At 36.5% G+C, this 23,162-nt stretch overlaps 1 protein-coding gene across 2 annotated transcripts in view; it reads left to right on the top strand.

Moving 5' to 3' along the window:
• THSD7A (thrombospondin type 1 domain containing 7A) overlaps nucleotides 1-23,162 on the top strand; it is a 437,882-nt gene that overhangs the window by 333,383 nt on the left and 81,337 nt on the right. For both annotated transcript variants that reach the window (XM_042967298.1, XM_042967289.1), the window contains 4 exons: nucleotides 6,228-6,462; nucleotides 11,134-11,249; nucleotides 19,998-20,130; nucleotides 21,686-21,789. In XM_042967298.1, coding sequence (XP_042823232.1) covers nucleotides 6,228-6,462; nucleotides 11,134-11,249; nucleotides 19,998-20,130; nucleotides 21,686-21,789 — 588 coding nt within the window. The remainder of the gene's footprint in view (nucleotides 1-6,227; nucleotides 6,463-11,133; nucleotides 11,250-19,997; nucleotides 20,131-21,685; nucleotides 21,790-23,162) is intronic.

Raw genomic sequence — 23,162 nt, 5'->3', positions numbered from 1 at the left:
GAGTAAATCATAAAGGCATGAATTCAAAACATAATTTTATGTGGAAACCATAGAGGAAACTTTCAGTAGGGAATCTGCTGATGTTTGTCTCTTAATAACAGCTACAGAAACTTGTATAATTATATGAGATATTTAATGAAGAATCTGTCCTTTAAAAACTATTTAGTACCGATTATTTGCTGGATACTGAAACATATTTTCTCTTTCACAAAAAGTCTCATAATTTTGAGCTATTTTTGAAATTATTTAAGAAGTTTGTATGAAGTTTTAAAATGTGTTACCCTGCTAAGTAGGAAACCCTTTATAATTTTACACAAAAGTAGGTCTTTCTGTTATTCCCCAAGAATTAATGTTTTGTATGTGTCATGAATTTTCTTCATTTTCTAAATCAGAAAATTACTATGATAACAATAAGGGAAAAGTCACATTATTAGAATTATATATTGCATGCTTAGACATATAGTAATATATGTCACATTATTAGAATTATATATTGTATGCTTAGACATATAGTTTTCTAGTGAAATAACTTCTATGCAAATCCATGTGCAAAGTATTTATCCAGATTTACACACAAATCTGTGTGCAAAGTATTTATCTGGATTTACAAAATAAATGCTGCTTCACAAAATAAAAGATACATTTTTATTTACCTCAGTCATAACTTCACTGTTAAACATTATATGCTGAAGACTACACAACCTCTTGTATTAATTAGAGCAGCCCAAGTTGTGTTGCAGTAACAAACAGCTGAGAAGCTCAAAACCTTCCAAGAGAAATTATTTCTTCCTTATGGGAATTTTGCTGTGGTGCTGGGTAAGTTACTAAGACAGTCTGCATTGGAGTGTTGAACCTCCATATGAAGACCTACGTCTTCATCCCCATGCCAGTGGAAGAAGAGTTGAAGAGTCTCTCTGCTGCTTTCAGAGCATCAGCATTAAATTCTTCCATCCAGAAGTGACATATCATTTCTACTGCCATTTGATTGGCAAAGCAAATCATATAATCACAGCTTGAAGTTGAACCTCATTTCAATCATGGCAAGGTGGGCCGGGAATATAATCCTGTGTGCTAGAAAAAGGAGTGCTAGCTCCTGGTCTTACCCTTGATTTACTTCGTCTTCTTATGGTGTGTGCATGTCTTGAGGAACACTTTGTAACCTATTATCGGCAATACACAAAAATTGTCATAAAATGATTCTTATCCAAATGTCATTTGGAAAGCAAATACAAATGGTAGCAACTAGAGATAGGTAGTTAATATACTGAAGAAAATAAAAATATTTTTTTCAACTTAAAAAAATAAGTGTGTATGTGTGTGTGTGTGTGTGTGTGTGTGTGTGTAGCTTCCTAAGCCTTGACTTCTGGTTAAATAAAATTGGAATTTGTCTTTTTAGATTTGTATGATACCTTGAGGTAAAAATCTTCCTTCTATTGGATAAACTGTATATTTGGGTGGGTCCCAAAGCTTCTTTAAAATTATGCAAGGAAAAGGATGCAGAGATCATGCCAAGATTTTTCTGGAGTTTTCCATTGCCTCTTTGGCTCACAAGGCCATCCAGGCCCTCAATATGCGCTGGTTTGCTGGCCACAAGGTGGTAGCCAAAGTGTACAACCAGGGTTGTTTTGATAGCAGTGACCATTTGATGTGACCTTGACCCTTTTCCCTGGACTTGCACTAGCTCATGGTTTCCTCTGAGTTTTATAGAGTGATTCGTTGGTGTCTCAGGCCTAGCCACCCAGTGTGGGGATAAAAGTGCTGATGCTCTTAGCCCTGAAAAAAAAAATGATGTGGAAAGATCTAAAAGGAAGCAATGTTTTAACACTTCATCCTGGCATATTTTTAATATAACTAATAGTATGTTGAATTGGAATAATAAATTAAAAATTGATGTTAGATTTATAGCCTTCCGAATTTTTTGAACCCATGTTGCAGATCTCTTAATAAACTTAGCTTAAAAAGAAAACATGATTTTCAAAATGTTTTCCACTGAGTATAATAACAACTTAAGTCTCATTATATAGTTAATTATCCTTACACAGCAAGAAATGAGCTTTTTTTTTTTTTTGCAAAGTTCAAAATGACCTGATATGATAATTTCATCAGCCAAATTTTAGTGTGTATTTACACCTGCTTTAAACATACGGAGAATAGATGCAAATTAAAATAGAGTTGTGCCAATTTTTTTCACAAATAATTAGCAGTCTTCAAAAATTGTATTTTAAAGTACAAAACATTGGGTAGAGGAATATTTATATTTTAACTTGGGGTTTTCACAGTTAAAGGATTTTAATCCTAAGGGCCAGGGAGCATTTTTATTCCTGGACAAATCTGAAGAACTCAGGATCCATTATCTAGGTATATCCACACATAATTCTGCCTTCTAAGTAAAAGTGCTGTCGCTTCCTCACCCTCCCATTCTAGACTTTGAAACAGGAGTGCTGTGTCGGTATGTCCCTCCATAACCACCAAACAAGATTTATGCAGACTCCATGGTGGGAAGTCTTCTATCTCTTTCTGCAAGGAAAAACAAAGGGGAAAAGGAGTAGAGATGGTGTGCTACAGCAGAATCTTCTGAGGTTCTTTCTGGCTAACATTCTTCCATTTCAGTTCCCCGAAATCCTGCCACTGCCAATGTGCTTTTCACTTAGAGGTGGTCTGCTGTCAAAGGGTTTTGGGATGCAATAAGCAGTAAAAACTACGATCACTTTAAAGCTATAATTCATAGTACACTAATAGTCACTTAGCAGGAACCCGGTCCACTTCCTTATCCTGACTGCCAGTTCCTTCTCTGTGTGAACTTTGCACCCTAATGGACGGTATCAATATTGCAAATTCCCAAAATCATATGTGTCTGTATTCCTTTTATTTTTTCTTCTGCTTCAATAAAATTTTCCCTTTTTTCTCTCCCTTCCCAGAACTCTGCTTGTCAAAATCCCACTCCTTCAAAACTCATCTCATTGCCTTCTACCCGAGGCATTTTTTAGTCACCCCAAAACTAATGGAATCTGTACTTTTGAATCCCAATTATACTACCTCTTTTAACATTACTATATTCTGACTAAAATTATACCCATTTGTATGTTTGCCTATGCCTACTACTTTCCCCCCACTGCATTATAAGATCCTTGAGAGCAGCAAAAACTATTTATAACCCCGCTAGGTATCTCTTGAAGCATTGGATATAAACATTGCCTACTATAACACTCAATACACTTGTATTAATGTTTTGAACAAGGTTCCTTTATCTTTTCAGTCTTTTTAGCCATTTAAATTGTAAGAACTTCAATGTCAGAGCCAGAAACCCAGGAACACCATAGCTCTGTTCAAATGTATGTTAACACAGCTTTTAGGGACTTGATGTGGGGAGGAAAAGTTACTTTTTCATTTCTGTTAGAGACGTTTCGCATATAGTAGTTGGTGTTTTTATATGAACATGGACATTTCTTTATATAGTAGAATTTCATCAAAGTAATATAAAGTCTGTCCACTTGCCAAAATGATAAAAAGCCTAAATAGTCACATTAGTATGAAGCATATATTTTTATGTATAAGAGGATTTTTTTAAGAATACCATTTATCACTAATTTTGTCATGGGTGACATTTTATAATTTCCCCAGTACTATGGAAATATTCCACATGTCTGGAATTAGATCTTCCCATAAATAATAAATAAATTCAATATTATATCTATCAATTTTTCTACCGTAAAATTATTCCCAAAACAACAGAACGGATGCTGCAATGACTGATTACCCCAAGCCATGCTTTCAAAATTCCCGTATCGTCATTCTAATTACGAACACATTGGGGCTTATCTGTGTGAGTATCCTGACACCAGTCCAAAGCTGCTGATGTGGCTTTAATGTGGATTGGGGCAAGAAAATAAATAGCCTTTATGTCTGTAAACTTAACAACCATCTTGCAGTTCCTCGACACGTTACACTGATGTTGTAGAAGTTTTTTTCTTATCATTTGTTCCAAAGCCAACCAGTCAATTCCAATGTCAAAAACAACTGAGGAGTTTTGGAATCACAGTTTAAACAACATACATACACTCACAGTAAAAATGAGGTAAATAAAGAAACACTTTTTTTGTAGATCAATAATTTCACTGTTAAATTTAAGGTATGGTTAAAATGGTTGCCTAAAATGTGAATATGAATGTTTATAATTAGCATGTGTTTGTCTGAGAGAGAAGATTGGATAAATCTAGAGCCTCAGGGAATGGGTAATAAGAGTGCTCATTTACTTCTCCCCGATCCAATTAGTATGTTTTAGAATCCATTCCTATTCAAATCCTAAACTTCTTTTCAGAGGCTGCCAGGGTCACTGAGCTGTGTGATGGAGGATAGGCTATGATCTGTGACAGATGTTTTCACCATCATGAAGCAGGGACATTAACGAAATACTACTTCATTCTGATGTTGATCCCATGTTCACCACTGTATAAGTGATTCTGAATTGCAGTTAAATTCTCATATAAACTGCCTACTGATTTATTTGCTGAATTAGAGGGATGCCCTTAATTATAAGTGAAGTGGTAACTGAAGATCATCTTGGAGTGTGGTTTTGTTTATGACTTTTACCCGCATCTCAAATTTTGGAGTTGTCTTCCCTGTTAGGATCACTAGCTATTGAATCACCTTTTCTTATTTAACAACCAGGTATTTTCTGCCCCTAAAATAAAATTCAGAGGCTACATAAGTTCAAATTGATTAAATTGTCAATAAAGTAAGCAAGAAATTGCTCCCCGACTCTGCTTTTAATGATACAAAGCTTTTTATTTTTATAATTGGCATTATAAATAGCATAGTGGTAAGACACTGAGCTCCATAAATTCTTAACTGTTACTGTTACGTCATTTAAGTTGCCTTAGTTCATTCACCTTATAATTTTTAACTTGTAAGGCAGTTTGGGGTATAAAATAATGTCCCACATACAGAGTACTTATAACAAGGCTAGCACATAAAAAATGGTTCCAAAATGATAACTTCACACCATATTCTGTTGATTAAAAGATGTATCCCTTTTACCTTTTATTATCTCTGTAATTATTACATCTTACAATGGATGCGTTTTAAAACCACTATAGCCAGACAGAAGTTATAACATAGTTGTCATTGCTAGTACATGTGAATTGTGTTGTTATTCCTGGTGACAATAGCAATTCCATGATATATCTGCTAAAAATAAAAACAGCAAAGAACCATTCTTCGTTGCTTGCTTAAATCTTTTGTTGACAACTTCTGGTGCAGTTAAGAATGCAACAGCATCAAAACTTAGAGATGGGAAGAAAGACCTGGAAAGAACAGGGAGTACTCTTTTTAAAGAAATCCTACATCATCAACACTTTTGAAACAGGATGATGGTTCTGTATAGGAGAACAAACTTGGATTCGTGTGAGTTAAAAAGTGACTCAAGAGATTTGGACTCTGAAAATGAGATTGAGGAATGTCTTCCCTTTTAATGTATGCAATCAAGTGATATATTTTTTTTAAATGTAAATAAATCATACAAATGGATTTCAATAAGCATCAGTAAAAAATAGGATTGAAAAGAAAGCAATGTATCATAGTTTAACTTGTAGCCATTGCTCTTTCTTTGAGGAATAAAATGATGGTATATCTCTCAGCCAGTGACATCTTAGATTTGAATAAATATGGTACTATCATTACTATGTGGCTTTCCCAGTAATGCTGTAGAAGATCAGACAGCATCAACTGATTAAAAAAAAAAGAAAAGAAACAAAAAAAGCAAAAAAAACCTGTTTCTAATTGCCCAAATGCCTAATGTATTAAAAGAAGCAATACTTCAAAACACGTATTTGATTTTCAATTTGGAAGATAACATTTGAGAACACATTGGGTTTTCACCATGCACAGAGTCTCAGTGCCCCCATTTCCCTGGGCCAGCAATCCATAGGGTCCATTTGTACCTCATTTTCAGCTTCTCTGGAGAACAATGGCCTCTCTCTTTAAGGTGCTCCATAGTTCCCCCCCCCCCCCCCACCGCAGGCAAATACCATGTATACTGTATAGCTTAAATTTTAACCTGGAGGATGCCAAATGACGTAAGATTAATATGTAATTTGCCTTCCTAGCAGCATGCTGGTCACATGCTATGTGCTAATAAATGGCGGGTATCATTGTTATCGTTAATTCCAAAAGAGAACAGTAAGTTTCCTGTTAGCACCATATCTAATCCTCTTTGTTCATTTTTATAGGTGGAGTTCACTGTCCAAATAGCAGTGCTCTGCAAGAGGTACGCAGCTGTAATGAGCATCCCTGTACTGTGTACCACTGGCAGACTGGCCCCTGGGGCCAGTGCATCGAGGACACTTCCGTATCGTCCTTCAACACAACTACAACTTGGAATGGGGAGGCCTCTTGCTCCGTGGGCATGCAGACAAGAAAAGTCATCTGTGTGCGGGTCAATGTGGGCCAAGTGGGACCAAAAAAGTAAGGGCTTCAGAATGACAGCAGTAAATACTGTGGTCAACCATGCAGGGGATTGGCTCAGGCTTCACTTGCTTCATGAAATGGAGCATTTTGATGCTTGTCACACCTGTCCTCAAGAGTAAGATTTGTTTGTTTTGAACGTCAGCCACTAACAAAGTTCTAACGGCTCTGGAATCTTGTGCCTGGGATCTATGAATTCCGTAGAAGTATTTCTCTGTGCTATCTACTTTCATTTTTCTAGTAGCGCTTTCTCCTTTTATGAAGCTAGTGAGGCAGTGAGGGAAGTGCTTGCTCTGGGCCTGACTGATCGATAATGACCGTATATGAAGTCCTAACAGTGCAGATGGTCCATGACCTCCCATGTACCCGTAGGCTGTGGAGTCTGCCGGTCTAGTTTAATTGGGCTGTAGCATTCTATGATCTGCCTTTCATTTCCCCTGGAAAATACTATATCAAAAATACTGAGGCCAAACTTATTACATCTTTTAATGGTTAAATGAATAAGCCATTTACTTCTAAGAGAGAGCCGTGGGATAGGATGAGTGTTATGATAAGTAGAAAAACCATCCGTTTCTCACTGTGGTTACAAGTAGTATAATAACCAGGCAAGCAATTTGCTAGAGAGAGAGGACAAAGAACTAGAGAGTTGACATAGTATACCTACCTTGTGCAAAATATAAAATGAAGAAACGTGTCATGGCATAACTGAGCTAATCAATTTGGGAAAATTAATAAGTTAGTTCTAAAAATGTATCCCTTTAAGGGGAAAGAAACACTTTTATCTGTTGAGACTTAGCATAAATCTTTTGGAATTCATATCTTCTTAGCCATATGAAACACGCAAAGTAAAACCAGTCAATTTTGCATTGGTATTAAAAATGTCCATAATTTCCAAATACTTGTCCAGGTGTATAACTGTGATGTGTCACCTTTAGCATGCTACTTAACTGATTCTGGCCTTAGTTTTCAATGTTTATTGAAAGGATTTAATGCAAAAAATAGTCATGTGAGCACTCAATAAATCTTAGAAAGTATTATTTTCTCTTAAAAATTTGAGATCCTTCCTAGTGTTTTTTAAGGAAATGATAATGTACCTGATGTATGAAAAACTTCAGGGCATAAATAATATTCCTATTAGGAGTTGTTTTTACCTGGCCAGGATTCCACACATTAAGGATATTTTTGCCCCATACTTTATTTGACTATGTAATTTGATATTCTGAAAATATTAGAAAAGATATGCCAGGAAGACTTGAATAAATTGAGAAACTGTTCCACATCCTTAATTGGTAGCCCCAAACCAATACTTTAATAGAAATAACGCTAAAGTTGTGATGAATCTAACCCAGGAAGTTAACGTGCAGCATATTAAAATTATCTGCCAGTAACAGTAGGGGCAGAAGTGCCAAATCCTGAGGATTCTGGGTCTTGCTGGGACAAGTATGGAGGTAGAAATATTCCCTGCCCAGGGTTATAACCTGAGCAACCGGGCACAGGATTGAGGGCTATCATGCCAATCTGCTATGAGTAAACTCACTCTGTTCCTGTTCTACTGTTAATCACTTTGCAAACATTGCTGTTGATATTTTCCTCGCTTATACAAGTTCCAAACTGTTTTTGCCAAGCACTAATATACATGCATATAAACTTAAGTATGAAAGAGCCTGATGGATTAATGTCATTAAATCATTCAATAGGAGGGGTATCCTGTAGCCCCATGTCAAACCACCACAATAATCCATTAAAACTTTGCTTTGCCCTTGCAGCCTTTATTCAATGACCTGGATACATGTATAGATTTGTTAAATTAAATGCACTTACTTTGCCATTAAAGTTCTGAAAAATTAAGCAAATGCTGTGAATTCGAAAGAAAGTGTTACTGCCTTTATCCCTAAAAGCTAGATTAAATTCAATGAATGCTTTTCAGTGCAAGGCATTTGAAACAAAAATGCAAATAAAAACATTGTTTTAAACTCCTCTTAATAAAACAGATTACTCTGCAATGGTAAAATCAATGTTATTGATCTTATCTATCCTCAGAGTAACAAACTTCAACTCCTATCACATCTGTTTAATTTGACCTTGAATAAGATTTGGGGGGAAATCAATTCCTTGATTTAAACCACAAACACTAAATACAAACAGTACAAAGGAGAAAAGAAGCATGTTGACTGAACCAATTGCTTCACCAAAGGAAGTCTGAATTCATTTTATTGGATGTAATCTAGGCTGTATAATTTATCTTTGTGTGTTCACTTAACAGCTTTGTTGTTAGTAATTTTGTTCTCCACAGTTAGCCAAGTATCTTGCTGTGGATATTTCTAAACTAAAACAGAATTTTGGAGGTTGTCAACGATAACACTGTAAGTTCCATTGATTTATAAAAGGGCTAAAATTTGAAGAGCTCACAACTGAGTAATGCTCTCCCATTATTTTTTTTAATGTTTATTTTTGAGGAGAGAGAGGGAGAGGGAGAGAGAGAGCATGCATGCAAGTGGGGGAGGGGCAGAGAGAGAGGGAGAGAGAGGATCCAAGAGGGGCTAGAACTCACAAACCACACCACAAGATCATGACCTGAGCTGAAATCAAGAGTCAGAAGCTTAACTGACTGAGCCATCCAGACGCCCCTGTTCTCTTATTATTAGAGTTGTAAAATTGCTTCATTGCAAAGGAGTGCTCCCAATAATACTAATCAATAATTGCATAATTTCACAAGAATTAACAGTATCATAGGTGGGGTTTTGCCATATACTATTTCCTAAGAATGCAGGTTAAGTTAAAATTCTAGTGATTTATAATCTCAATTGTAACAATTCATTAACTTCTGTGACTCTCATCTAAACTTCTTTGTTGTCCATGACTTTGAGTAGTCATAGCAATTAGGAAAATCCAAGGTTGGGGCTTCTGGGTGGCTCAGTCAGTTAAGCATCTAACTCTTGATTTTGCTCAGGTCATGATCTGGTGACTCACAAGTTCAAGTCCCACATCAGGCTCTCTACTGGATTCTCTGTCTCCCTCTCTCTCTGCATCTCCTTGCTTATGTTCTCTCTGTCTCTCTGTCTCAAAAGTAAATAAATAAATAGACATTTTTGTTAAATGAAAATTCAAGGTTATCCTCAACAAGGAGATTTTTTTTTTGAAATGTTGAGTCATATATAATTTTTAAATCCACTTCCAAATAAACCCTAGTGTTACAGAGTGAAAGGGGAAAGCATATATCTGTATAATTGAATAGAACATAATATTTATGTATGAGATGGGATATGTAGATAAATTATTATAATACAGTGATATAAAAAGTGAACTGTCAGCAAAGTGCAGTAAAGAAATTATGGGAAGGAGATTAATGATGTTGATATTTTTTCACTCATACTTCAGTTCTGAAATCCTGATTAACTTACTTGTTAAAAGATAATTTATCCTGACCTACAGAAAATTTGGCTTCTCCCATAGAATTTTTAAATCCCATTTTTCACTAATTTGCCAAGTTATTCCAGCAACAGTAATACTAGTTGTTCAGTTTATTTCTTCTCTGCCTCTTAGCTTCTTTGTCAAAGATTTATATGACATCAAAAGATAACTTCTTAGGAATCAGAACAGGAAGTTACTTTTAGTCATATGATTTATGCTATTATGTTGTGTTGTCCTTAATATACCTCTTCTTCTAGTGTTAATGCTAGTGATTAACATTTGACCGCCAATAGTAGAATCAGATCTTGAAGATACAGAGAAGAATTGGGAAATTGAAAAATCATTTAAGTATATAAAAGTATACTTAAAACTTACATCACCTTCCTAAAGTTATCTTATAAAAAGTGCAAAAGCTTATATAAAGTAAGACATTTCAAAAAAAAAAGACATTTTAGTATATTGGATCATAATCTTTCTCATGTCCCTAATAAATATTTTTACTGTATTTTTTAAGATGATTAATTTTACTATAATTTGTCAAGAATGGTGTTTTATTTTTCTTTAAATTGATCGGCTATCTTTGATTTATTTATATTTACTCTTTTGGTCCAAAACATATTGTAACTTATAAAAATATTTAAAATTCCATAATTCTTTAGAATAGAGATACTAAATGAAACCAGGACTAAAGGAAAAACTGCCTATCCTAATGATCTGTACACTTTTATTATTTTGTTATTATTATGAAATATATAGCTGTAAATATAGTATCATTTTTGAGCATGCACTATGTATTGAATATACTCCATTATAAATTTATGCTACACATATTTTGTGAAAATAAAGCATAGAATAACCTGGAAACATAATCAGCAATAAGCTTATTTACCTATACGAAGATGTAGAATTAGTTCTTAAATTGGTAATTTGAATTCCCATAAATTTCTTATAGAGCACGTTAGAAAATATTTTTTAATAGAAAGATTATTATAAGGGGATAAGGTAAATTATATTTTGTTCTAATAGCACAATTACTATTATTAAATTTATATATCCTTCCTTGAGAACTTTTTGAGGTCTAATTTGGAAGAAATAATCTAGTTATACAGTTCTTATCAAAAGCAGACAGGCTCCTGGAATTTAAATAATATAGATTAGTGACTCTTTAGCAATTTTAGCAATGAAAGACTTAAAGACATCAAATTACGTAGTTTTCTGGGTTGCTAAAGAGGCCTAGTAATTTCCCTCTGCATTTTCTAGGTGTCCTGAAAGCCTTCGACCTGAAACGGTGAGACCCTGTCTGCTTCCTTGTAGGAAGGACTGTATTGTGACACCATATAGTGACTGGACATCGTGCCCCTCCTCATGTAAAGAAGGTATGATGAGCTAGAGTTGTGAAGTCTACCTACCTAGAAAACCCACTCACTAGGCAGGACCTCCAAGTTCTTCTAGATGAGCAATATTTATAATTCTTATATGAGGCCGTGTAATCCTGGTTTGTCATGAATGTCGTAAAATTCTAGTTTCCTTCTAGAAGATAATACAACTTTAAAGAATCAAACAAATGAATTTTATAACAAAAACCGATTTAAGACTCTTCGATGTAAGTCACAATAAGAGATGCTTTTGAGAGGAGGGTTAAGATGGCAGCGGAGTAGGGAGACCCTAACCTTGACTCCTCCCTCAAGCACAGCTAGATAAATATCAAATTTTTCTGAACACCCAAGAAATCGATCAGAAGTCTTAGAGAACAAAACTGCACATCTATGATCTGCATCAAAATGAAAGAATTATAGGCTTTATCATATTAATAAGATTTCCTTTAACATTAATTCCAAAAGAATGTGTAGTGTCCCTCCATATTTCTTTCTTTCTTTCTTTCTTTCTTTCTTTCTTTCTTTCTTTCTTTCTTTCTTTCTTTCTTTCTTTCTTTCTTTCTTTTAACATCCAAGTTACTTAGCATATAGTGCAATAATGATTTCAGGACTAGAATCCAGTGATTCATCTCCTATGTATCACACCCACTGCTCCTCCCAACCAATGTCTTCCTCGATGTCCCTTGCCCATTTGGCCATCCATCCCCACCCAAAACTCTCCAGCAACCTTTAGTTTGTTCTCTGTGTTTAAGAGTCTCTTATTTTTTGTCCCTCTCCCTTATTTTTATATTATTTCTGCTTCCCTTCCCCTATGTTCATCTGTTTTGTATTGTGGGTCTGGGCCCCTGGCTACCTATTTCTTGTCAGTAAGAGGGTTGGAAATCTTATCAGTACTGATACAGATTCAATTATGTGACACCCTCCCCCCCTTCCAGGATGGGAATAAAGGAAAGAGAAAAAGGGCCAGATTGTACCTCTTCCAATACTTACCATACTACGAGGCATTTTTACAAGATGAGGATTTGTTCCCAGTTCAGTTTGGTTTTGCTTTTATTACTTACAGAGACTCAGTATCATGGCAGACACTTTGATCATTCTTTACTCTCCAGGATGGGGTCCTTTCTTGTTGCTGCTGAGAAAGATTTCATTATCCTCCAGTTGAATTATGCAATACTTGAGCAAATTTTCTCTCAGTGTCACAAGTGACACTGTCTCCTATTTAAAAAAAACTTTTTTTCAAATGTTTATTTTTGAGAGAGGGAGAGACAGAACATGAGCAGGGAAGGGGCAAAGAGAGAGAGAGAGAGAAAGGCACTGAATTCGGAGCAGTCTCCAGGCTCTGAGCTGTCAGCATAGAACCAGACACAGGGCTCAAACTCATATGAGATCATGACTTCAGTTGAAGTCAGATGCTCAATCATCTGAGCTACCCAGACACTGAAACGGTCTCCTATTGTTTTATTTTACTCTCCCAACAAATAGATAGATTGTCTTAAGTTTCTTTCATGCTTTTATTTATTTATGCTTCTTGACTCTTACTAAAGAGATTGAGTCAACTTCTAGATTAACAACTACTGTAAATTGTTGAAAATTATTTAAATTGTAAGAAATTATATGAGATTATAAATTTAATAATGGATTATTTTTACAGTGTGATTGTCATTTTATACAGTTAAAACATAAGTTCCATTTTATGCTTTTAAAAAAAATTTTGGTACCCTTGAAAATATCAAATAAAATTAAACCATAAAGTAAGAAAGAAAACAAAATTTTTAAGTCTTTTAAGACATCTGAACAGTTTTTGATGCAAAAAGTTATAAGCATTAATGTTTTTAAAAAAATTTTTAATGTTTGTTTATTTTTGAGAGACAGAGTGTGAGCGGTGGAGGGGCAGAGAAAGTGAGACACAGAATGTGAAGCGGGCTCCAGGCTCTGAGTTGTCACCACAGAGCCTGATGGGGGACCCGACATGGGGTTCGAACTCACAAAACTGAGATCATGACCTGAGCTGAAGTCAGACGCTTAACTGACTGAGCCACCCAGGCACCCCCAAGTATTAATGTTTTTAAAATAATGTTAATGGTATTCAACTTAGTAATAAACCAGTGTCACTGACAGTTTTTCCAGATTTTCTTCTCTTATTTTCTTAATCTCTAAATAAGATGAAATCATTTGGTTTGGTCATAAGCAGCAACAGAATTGTGCTTTCTTATCAGTCAGTATTTCTTTGGTAATTATTTGTTTACCATTAAATAATTTATTACTTGCTATTCATCCCTACAATAAAAAAGGTTATCTATTACATGAAATTCATGTACTTTTAAATTCTTTGCTTAATGTTGTTATACTTAAAGTTCATGTTAGTATGAAATAAAGCCATTTAATAATAATCCCACAATATTTTTGTTTACATTTATAATTATATAATTAATAACCTAACACAAATCTCACATTTTTAAGTGAAATATCTGAAGATGGAAAAACCTTTGCCTTTTGCATATATGAAATATTTCCTTATATTAAGTACTTTAAAAAAAAGTTGAAATCCTCTAAAGTATTTCAAGAAAATAAAGTTGAAAAAAATGAAATATTCCATTAAATTGATTCTAGGCAACATGTAACACCCATTTAGTTATGTCTTTAAAAGGGGATTGCTCAACACAGTTGGCATTGTTTCTCTAGCCATGTTAGTGCAGAAAAAGTGTGACAAAATATTTGCTTTTGATTAGAGTTGGGACTTTCCCAGGAGAGAACAAGAAAAAAAGAGAGAAACAGGGAGTCAAGGATGTTTTCAAGGGAGGATTTCTTGTAATAGTGGAGTATAGAATCTAAGTTGGTTTGGGATGGAAGTGAGGTCATGAAGGGAATGGTAGATAATGAAAGAGTGAGAAGGAAAGTGGACTGGCAGTCTCAATTGCGTTTGAGGAATTTGAGTAAGATGAGACCTGAAGCCATTTAACTGGAAGATTAGGAGTGTCCAGAAAGTAAGACGTTTAATGATGAGAGTGCGTAAGTACTAATAATAATAGCATCAAGGGATGAACAGAAAGAGCTAGTGTTTGATTTGAAATGGAGGAAAAGGCCACTGCAGGTGAGGAGGTACAGTGATTCAGAGCGCAGTGCCTTGCATGGAGTAACCATGTGAATACCAAAGCCACCCAAGTGGTGGTGCCAGGAGTAGGAAGAGAAAATATTACAAGGAGGGACATTCTAAAGTTGTTAACTAGTGAGATGTTGGTAGCTGGCTGCTACCAGGTGGATAGCTGATGGTCAGGTTGATGACAGAAGAGTTGGAGATTTTTAAAGATCAACGGAGAAGGAAAGATGGAAGTGACTAGAATCAGCTTCCAGTGGCAAAAAATATGAAGGAAAATTTCCGAGAGATAGAAGATGAAAGACCATGTATTCTATGGGTGTCAAGGTGGAAGGATTAGAGAGAGGATGGAACAAAATGAGAAACTGAAAATCGGGTTATAGGGAGTGCTGTGGGTTCAGCTGATGATGGAAGGCATACAGGGGTGGCAGCAGCAGGTGCTGGCAGGGATGCTAGTTTCTGTGGTGAGTGACAGGTGACATATAATGAGTTTAGTTGGGCTGGTCTCTTGAAGGCTTTAGTAGCTGCTGTAAATAAAATGCACGGTGCCACTGGGATGCTCTTCTCCCCTGGAGCTCCTGGGTAGTGATTGCCAAGGAGTACACGAATGCCAGCTCAGAAATCTACTGTCCTGTGAGGAGCAAGAGGCTCTCTGAGAGGCAGGGCTGTGTTTGGTTGAGCATAGGTCATCTCAGCAGGAGCAGGAGATCAGCCTTGTTTGTTCTCTTTGGAAGCTCTGTATTGAATCTCCTCTAACAAAAGACTTTCAGAAACCCTGAACTTAGGCACTCAGACTTAAAAAGAATAGCTCTAATTGTGTAATGAGGAAATAAAGGCTAGGGTGTGGGAGAGGGGGTTGCTGTTGGACAACACTGCCAAGATGCTTTGTGCTCCTGGAGAAGCCTTTTCTTTTCTTTTCTTTTCTTTTCTTTTTTTTTTTTTTTTTTTTTTTTTTGCCTGTGGACTGCTGTAACAACTGATAATAATGATACAATGGTGTTATAGAAAAGTAGCCTTTTGTTCTAAGGACAATAAAAAAAAGCAATGACATGTGGTTAGTTTATTTTTTCATTATTTGGTATGAAATGGGAACAATCTCAGCTTCATTGAAATAACACTGACTTCTGCACACAATTAAAACTGGTAAACAGAGTTGGGGTGCCTGGGTGGCTCAGTTGGTTAAGTGTCTGATTTCAGCTCAGGTCCTGATCTCACGGCTGGTGAGTTCAAACCCAGCCGTGACAGCTCAGAGCCTGGATCCTGCTTTGTTTGGATTCTGTGTCTCCTTTCCTCTCTCTCCACCCCTCCCTCTCCCCCAAAATGAATAAACATTATTTTTTTAATAAATAAATAATGGTAAACAAAGTTCAGTGTCCAAGGATACATCATAGCAATAGAAAACTAATTCAAGATAGAGTGGTTCTTTTAAATTTAATTTTCAGGTAAAGTCTAAATCTTATTAGAGTTTTGAACTTATGAAAATGGAGAGCTCCTCCTTTAAAAAATCACTGTAAAGAGGTAAAATTACACTATATCTTGCAAAAGACAGAATAGAAAAGCCTAGTATTACAGGAAGAACAAGAAGAATTATTTCAAATGTTATTCAGCCCTCTCTCAAGATATGTGTTGAAAAATCAATGCTGATAAAGATCAGTATTGAGTAGAGAGTAATTTTAATCCTCAAATCCATGCCCTTGTTAACTTGTCCCAGATTTTTACAAATTTTTACAAAGGACTTTCCTAAAAAAATAGGAAACATTTATGCATATAAATTGTTGACAACTATAATCTTAAAAGTATCATTACTTTTGATGAAATAATACATTTCACTGTTCAAATCCTTGGTTTCTAACTGCATTTATTGACTTGAGAGTGAGAAGGGATATTGCAGAAGTATCTATCCCATCTTGATGCCCTTAAGCAGTACAGCACTAGAATTACCCCAAAGATGTGAAAACTACTGTTATATTTTGCTTCTTGCATGAAACCTTTCCCTTTCAATTTCCTAGCACTGTGCTGCTCAGCCTGCCATCCATCTCACTTCCAGGTTAAATCTTAGTTTTACCTGCCCTTTTAGTCCTCCCATCAAGTAATTTCTCTGGTGAAATGTATCTTGACTGTCTTAAAACCTGTAAAATGACGTAACTACATGAGAGATTGCATGCCCTTTGAGTCTATGTCCCTCATTACCATCATTATCACATAATTGTTTTCTGAAGGTATAATCTTTTTTTCCTATTCCTATCCTAGATATATATTTTCAAGCATAAACACTACAGGAATATTTCTTTGTTTTCCCCATGTTTATCATTTCCAGTAAACAAAACGATCCCTTATATTTTATTAATCCTCAATGCACAGACTTCATACCCATGTGCATCCTACTATGAGGAAGTGGGTGAAAAGAAATAGAGGACGCTAACTTATACTCCAGTCGAGAAGTGAAATAAATGTGTTTGCTCATTCAGCAAATATTTATTAAAATATAAATGGAAACAATACATGTCTGTCAACCACATATAATAAATTGGGTGTAAAGATGTGCAGGGAACTATGAAGGTTGTAAAATTCCGAGTTTGTCGGTTCAAGTTATCAGTGAGAAACCTTCCACTTTTCTTTTAAACCCATGCTGTAGCTCTTCTTTTGTCTGCATTCTGATCTGAGGACTCTGTAACCTGGCTGAGTTCCACAGTGCTGTTTCTTTGAGTATACAAGTAATTTCCTAACTGACATCTAAGAAGAAGTGAACCTCCCAGTGGATAGAAACATGGATGTCATGACACTTCCTGTGTAAACCCATTAAACTTCCTCCGCAGGTGTTACAGCTTTGGAATGTTCTGCTTTCATCAGCTCACAGTCTCTGTTCTGTGGGTTGCACAGGGTTAAGGTACTTGAACTTTAAAGAATAAACGGATTGCCATTGTGGAATCAATTGTGGAAGTGGAAAGAGTTACCGTGATCTTATATATCAAATACAAGCCCGTGGATGTTGTGATGAAAAGGCAGTAGAATGTTTCAGAGTTGTACCTGGAGTGAAAAATTTCCTTTCAAGTCAAAAAATGAAGTAGGATTGAAACAGTAACTGCTGCTTCTCAAATCTGAACAGCCCTGCCTATGTCCCCTGTGATATCTAGACAGATAGTGACCAGGAGCTTTACTGTATAAAGTGCCAGTGATGCTGAACTCGTCATCTCCTCCAGGCTCCAGATCCCTGGGTCTCAATTCCATGTCTGTTGTCTACCTGCAGGCAGGGAAGAGCTGGTGAGTTATTGACTCTAAGAATCCTGACCACCTGGGAAACGAAGACCTGCTCCTCTGTGTTCTCTCCCTTTTTTCCTTGTTCAACAAACACCTCCCTTCTTCCCCCAATGCTAAGCAAATGATAAGAATGGTTATTTAGTTTATATAAGACAGATCATAACACTAAAAAAAAAGAAAAATAATAGAAAGTGTAAAAGAAGGTAGTAAATGGAGTTGGAGAGAGGGGAGAGGAAGAGAAAAATTGTACTATAAAGTCAAAGTTAAGGTGAGGTCCTGCAATTGAGAAGAAAAGTAGCCCTGAGATTCTGGTGAACAAAGCAAAAAGTTGAAGCATGTAAGAGTCTTAATAGATTGTCAAAGGAAACAAAATTTTTCCTAGCTCTGTATTATTAGAAGAATTTATCACCTGGACCTTAAAATAGGGACCACTGGACAACATAATGGATGGAGGCAGCATTAGCAATTTTATTAAAACTCCGTCCCATTGGCATTTCTTAGATCTTTCCTAGGTAAATTATATTTAATATGTAAAAGTTGCAACTGACACTCAAACTGCTATTATTATGTTAAAAAGTCTATGACAATTTTTTCAAATACTTCAGTTCTCTACTACCCACTACCTCCAGCCCCTAATTCCCTGCTTTATTACCTGTAGTATTCTGATTATTCATAGTACAGGTTTCCCCCCACAATGGGAATAATCCTAAAAAGGCACATGTGAACCCTAGAATCTTAAATTGGTATGTGACATACCGGGTCATCTATTCTAGTAGATCTCAAACCTGGCTCTTCATCATAATTCCCTGGAAAGCTTTGTAAAAATCAGATCCCCAAACCCAGCTCACAAAGATTCTGGTTTAGTAGTTCTGGGGTTTGGCTGAGAAATCTGTTTTGGTTTTCCTTTTTAATGTTTTGAAAGAAACTATTCTACATAGACATTTAGGAATCATTAATCTGATTCATTCTCCCATCTAATATGGAAATTTTCAGTCCACACTGCTGAGAGTCCCATGTTCAGGGATACCCCAGCTTCATGAGAAAAGATGTCCCTTATAGGAAAGTTCTGATTGTCACATCATATTTTTCTACTGACTCAGTTACTTTAAGAATGTTTCATTTAACGTCTTGAAAGATTTTTTAAAGTTTGTCTTTGAGAGAGAGAGAGAAAGAGAGAGAGAGACTGAGAGAGCCAGGTAGGGGCAGTGAGAGGAGAGAGAGAATCCCAAGCAGGCTCCATACTGTCAGCCCATCGTGGGGTTCAGTCTCATGAAACATGAGATCATGACCTCAGCCAAAATCAAGAGTCTGACACTTAACCAACTGAGCCACCCAGGTGCCCCTCATTTAATTTTTTTTACTAACCATCCTTTGTTAGGGACTGCTAAACTTTCTAAATTTTTCTGTTCCTATAACTGCATATGAAATATTTAATGATCTTGCAAAAAATGTAAATGCATCAGGGGAACTCTATTAACATAATTCTTTAGGGAATTCTTTTAAGTAATTTACAATTTACACTTTACCTAAGAATTTACAATTCTAAGTAAAATTGTGCCATGTGGCCATCCATCCTTAAAGGGTATATATTGTAAATTGGAATATCTTTTATTAAAGTTGACAAGTCTTATACCTTATCTGTTTCAACTACAAAAATATTTGGACATCTTTATATCAGTAATACTGTCAAGCTGATATCTTCATTGAAGGTAAATCTTAATTATTTCCATTGGTTTTTTAAAATGTAATTTGGATTTATTTACTTACAGTAATTACTATTTTGAATGCTTCTGTAAAAATTCTGCTTCTAAGAAACCACTTTCATTTCACTACTTACAGTCCTGATGTTTAGAATGTGACCTGAATTGAAGATCTTAGACTGTTTAACATGAATAATAAATGACTAGAATAATTTATGAGGGATGCATTTCAAATTAAGTGAATAACAAAGAAATAAAATTTCACATTAAAACATTGAATATAGTCTCCTAAGAAAGATTCATCAGGACTGTATGAGTCCCATGTGGTAATCAGGACTATGTGAAATGGCATAAAAATAAACTTAAGGTAGAGGAAAATAAATTAATTAGATCTGTCATATTTCTCAAGGGGAAGGAAATATATAAAAGAGCATTTACTTTGTGTCTGCACATTAGGAAGGCTAGTTGACTATGCAACTGTTTTCTCTCTTCTTCACATTTTGGGGATATAAGTTGATCAGGTGTTCAGCATAAGAGTCTGGAGAAGTTAGGAAATAATTAGACCGGATGAGGCTGCTCATTCACAGATGTCAAAGCATATATAGCTGGAATCCATGTAATGTCTTCACACAGGCTGCTATTTGGATATTGTTTGTCAGTGCAGAGTACAGCAGTTAAAAAGCTGCTTCCTTCCAGGGGACTCCGGAGTCAAGAAGCAGGCTAGGCACCGGGTCATCATTCAGCTGCCAGCCAATGGAGGCAGGGACTGCACGGACCCGCTCTACGAAGAGAGAGCCTGTGAGGCCCCTCAAGTGTGCCAGAGCTACAGGTAATAGAGTTCTAAACAAAACCGTTGTAAGCTGTGCACTGAGCACACACTACAAGACCATTTTCTGTTCGACGATGAGAGAAGGAAGCCAGCGCTGTCCCCCAGGCTCAGTGGAGTCTGTAGGATGTATGGCTGTGCGTGTCATCTCTTGCCTCTTTAAAGTTGCTGCTCCACCACTGGAATTATCTCCAGGGAGACAAACACTTGTGTACGTTTCCAAACTGTATCACTAGCTCCGGGGAATTGGGGAAGTTCCTTATGTTGATAGAAACTATAAGAAATTCAGAAAAGTGGGGGCACCTGGGTGGCTCAGTCTGTTGAGCGTCCGACATTGGCTCAGCTCATGATCTCATAGCATGTGAGTTCAAGCCCCGCGTGGGGCTCTGTGCTGACAGCTCAGAGCCGGGAGCCTGCTTCAGATTCTGTGTCTCCCTTTCTCCCTGCCCTTCCCCTACTTGTGCTCTGTCTCTCTCTCCCTCTCTCACATATAAATAATAAACATTTTTAAAAATTTAAAAAAAAAGAAATTCAGAAAATGGTTAATAATTATGAAACACAAAAGCAGTTCCATTCCAGATAGAGGAATAAATAGTCTAAGCATGCTTCCCCTGACTCAAAAGAGCACCTGTTCCTCATATATGCTGGCATTCTGGCTCACAAAATGACATCTTTATTTCAGTGATGCTAACAAGATGTCTGTTCTGTTCATTTGTGGCCACCTCAAGGAAAACTAAGGTGATTCAAGCAGTTTATCATCATGTGGATAATTATTAGGGAAAATTTTCCCCATAACTATGAAAAGAAGGCACCTAACTGAAACTTTAAGCGGTATATCATTGCAATCTGATGACAAATGAAGCATTAGGGCATTAATTGATAGAAGGTGTGATCAAAAATAACTTAAGGTGTATCTGATGGCAAGTCTGCTGTCTTAATTTACCTGTATTTAATGCTGATACGACAGACGGTATAATCACATGTTTACTATGAGCACTGCCTGACAACTCTCAGCCCAAACTTATTTCTTTGGGGGATTTGTTTTTGTAAAATGTATTGTAATCGCAGTTTCTGATTTACACCTACATTGTTAACCAAATGATAAAAGGCTCCTGACCTGAATACAGTTTCATAACTTGAATATAAAATAAACATAACTTATTTAAATGGGATGCATCACTTCTAGTACTATAGCTTACACTGATGCCAGTCCTAATCAATAAAAAGGCTAAATGCGGTTGTACTTGAAACTAATGTGAGAAGTATTAACTGTACTTCGCTTTTTTAACACAAGGCTAAGCGCATGGATAGAGTTCATTTCTGTAGAAAGCGACCATGACGGACTCTTGTCTCCACTGCCATAGAAAGTACTTTTATAGGTAATGCTCCTTTTTTCTGTGTCGTGATAGAGATCTAAACTACACTTAGATAGGACTGAACATTTTCAAATAAATTCCCCTTTGCGGCGCTCGGAGTCATGTTTCCGTGCCACCATAGGTCTCTGGTTCGCCTTGTGTGTTTGCTTCCTCTGTGTGAGGCTTCTGTTCTCCTCTTGTAGGTGGAAGACTCACAAATGGCGCAGGTGCCAGTTAGTCCCTTGGAGTGTGCAACAGGACAGCCCTGGAGCCCAGGAGGGCTGTGGGCCCGGACGACAGGCAAGAGGTGAGAGGCCCCATCCCACAGCCGATCGATTTGCTTTTCAGTTCTTCAACGTCGCTAACTTAACCACTAGCTTAATGAGTTTGCCACTTTGATGCTATGCTTAGCAAACAGAGCAGATGTCAGTCTCTTACCACCCATTCTACCTAACACAGGAACATGGAAAATCATCGTTTTAAATTGTGTCCCTTGTTGTTTGACATTAGACTATAACTCCTCTGGTTGAAGTTTTCTTTCATTCCTATTTAAGATAAAACGAGCTCTTGAGAAGCTCATGACTATTGTACCCTGCACCTTGTTTGGGGTTTTTTGGTTAGTTTTTGGATCTTGGTGTTCCATAACAGTTTGTTTGTCACCTTAAGCGTCAATACGATCCTTGGAGTGCCTGGGTGGCTCAGTCGGTTAAGTGTCCACCTTCAGCTCAGGTCATGATCTCACAGTTTGTGAGTTCAAGGCCCGCGTCGGGCTTATGCTGACAGCTCGCTACCTGGAGTCTGCTTTGGATTCTGTGTCTCCCATTCTCTCTGCCCCTCCCCTGCTCACATTCTGTGTGTGTGTCTCTCTCTCAAAAATAAATAAAAAACATTAAAAAAAAGAGTCAATATGATCCTTATATCCTTGCCTTTATGTACTATATGGGTGCGTGCATGTAATATAATTGGTTAACTTACCAGAAATTTTCAGCAATGACATCCCTAATGTTGTCATGGCTATGCCCAATTCTATTCATATCCAGTACTGATTTTTAAATGGCAGATTTATTTACTCAAAATCTGCCATATGTGGACTGCAATCTGTCTGCACTACTAGATAATACCGAATCTTGCAGAAATGAGAGATGGAATCATTTCCAACATTTACTGGATAGTATGATTATTTACTAGATACTGTGGGTAATACATTTCAAGCTCTGGAACATGTTGTTTATACTTGTAGCAAGTTCAGTCTTTAGTTATTATGATTGTTTTTACTCATATTGACTTATAGCGTGTAGTTCCTGATACATATTTAAAATGTAGCTGAATACATAATTGAATACCCAGCCACCTTTTTTTTTAATTCGTACAAATATGTTTTGCCCCTCATTTGTAGTTACATATGTGATAGTGATCCAAAAGTCTGGGCACACAGAATTCCAGTTTTTGTTGATAGTGATCCTTTACAGTGAAAGGACTGCTTCTTTTTAAGTTTTTTTTTGTTTTTGTTTTTGTTTTTTTTTACTTAGAAGGAAGGGCAGAGAAAAAGGGACAGAGAGAGAATCCCAAGAAGACTCCACACTGTTACTGCAGAGCCAGACACAGGGCTTAAACTCATGAACCTTGAGATCATGAGCTGAGCTGAAATCAAGAGTCAGGTGCTTGGCTGATTGAGCCACC

The sequence above is a fragment of the Panthera tigris genome, chromosome A2, assembly GCF_018350195.1.
Source record: "Panthera tigris isolate Pti1 chromosome A2, P.tigris_Pti1_mat1.1, whole genome shotgun sequence".
NCBI classification, from domain to species: Eukaryota; Metazoa; Chordata; class Mammalia; order Carnivora; family Felidae; genus Panthera; species Panthera tigris.
This window is presented reverse-complemented; position numbering and strand designations above follow the sequence as displayed.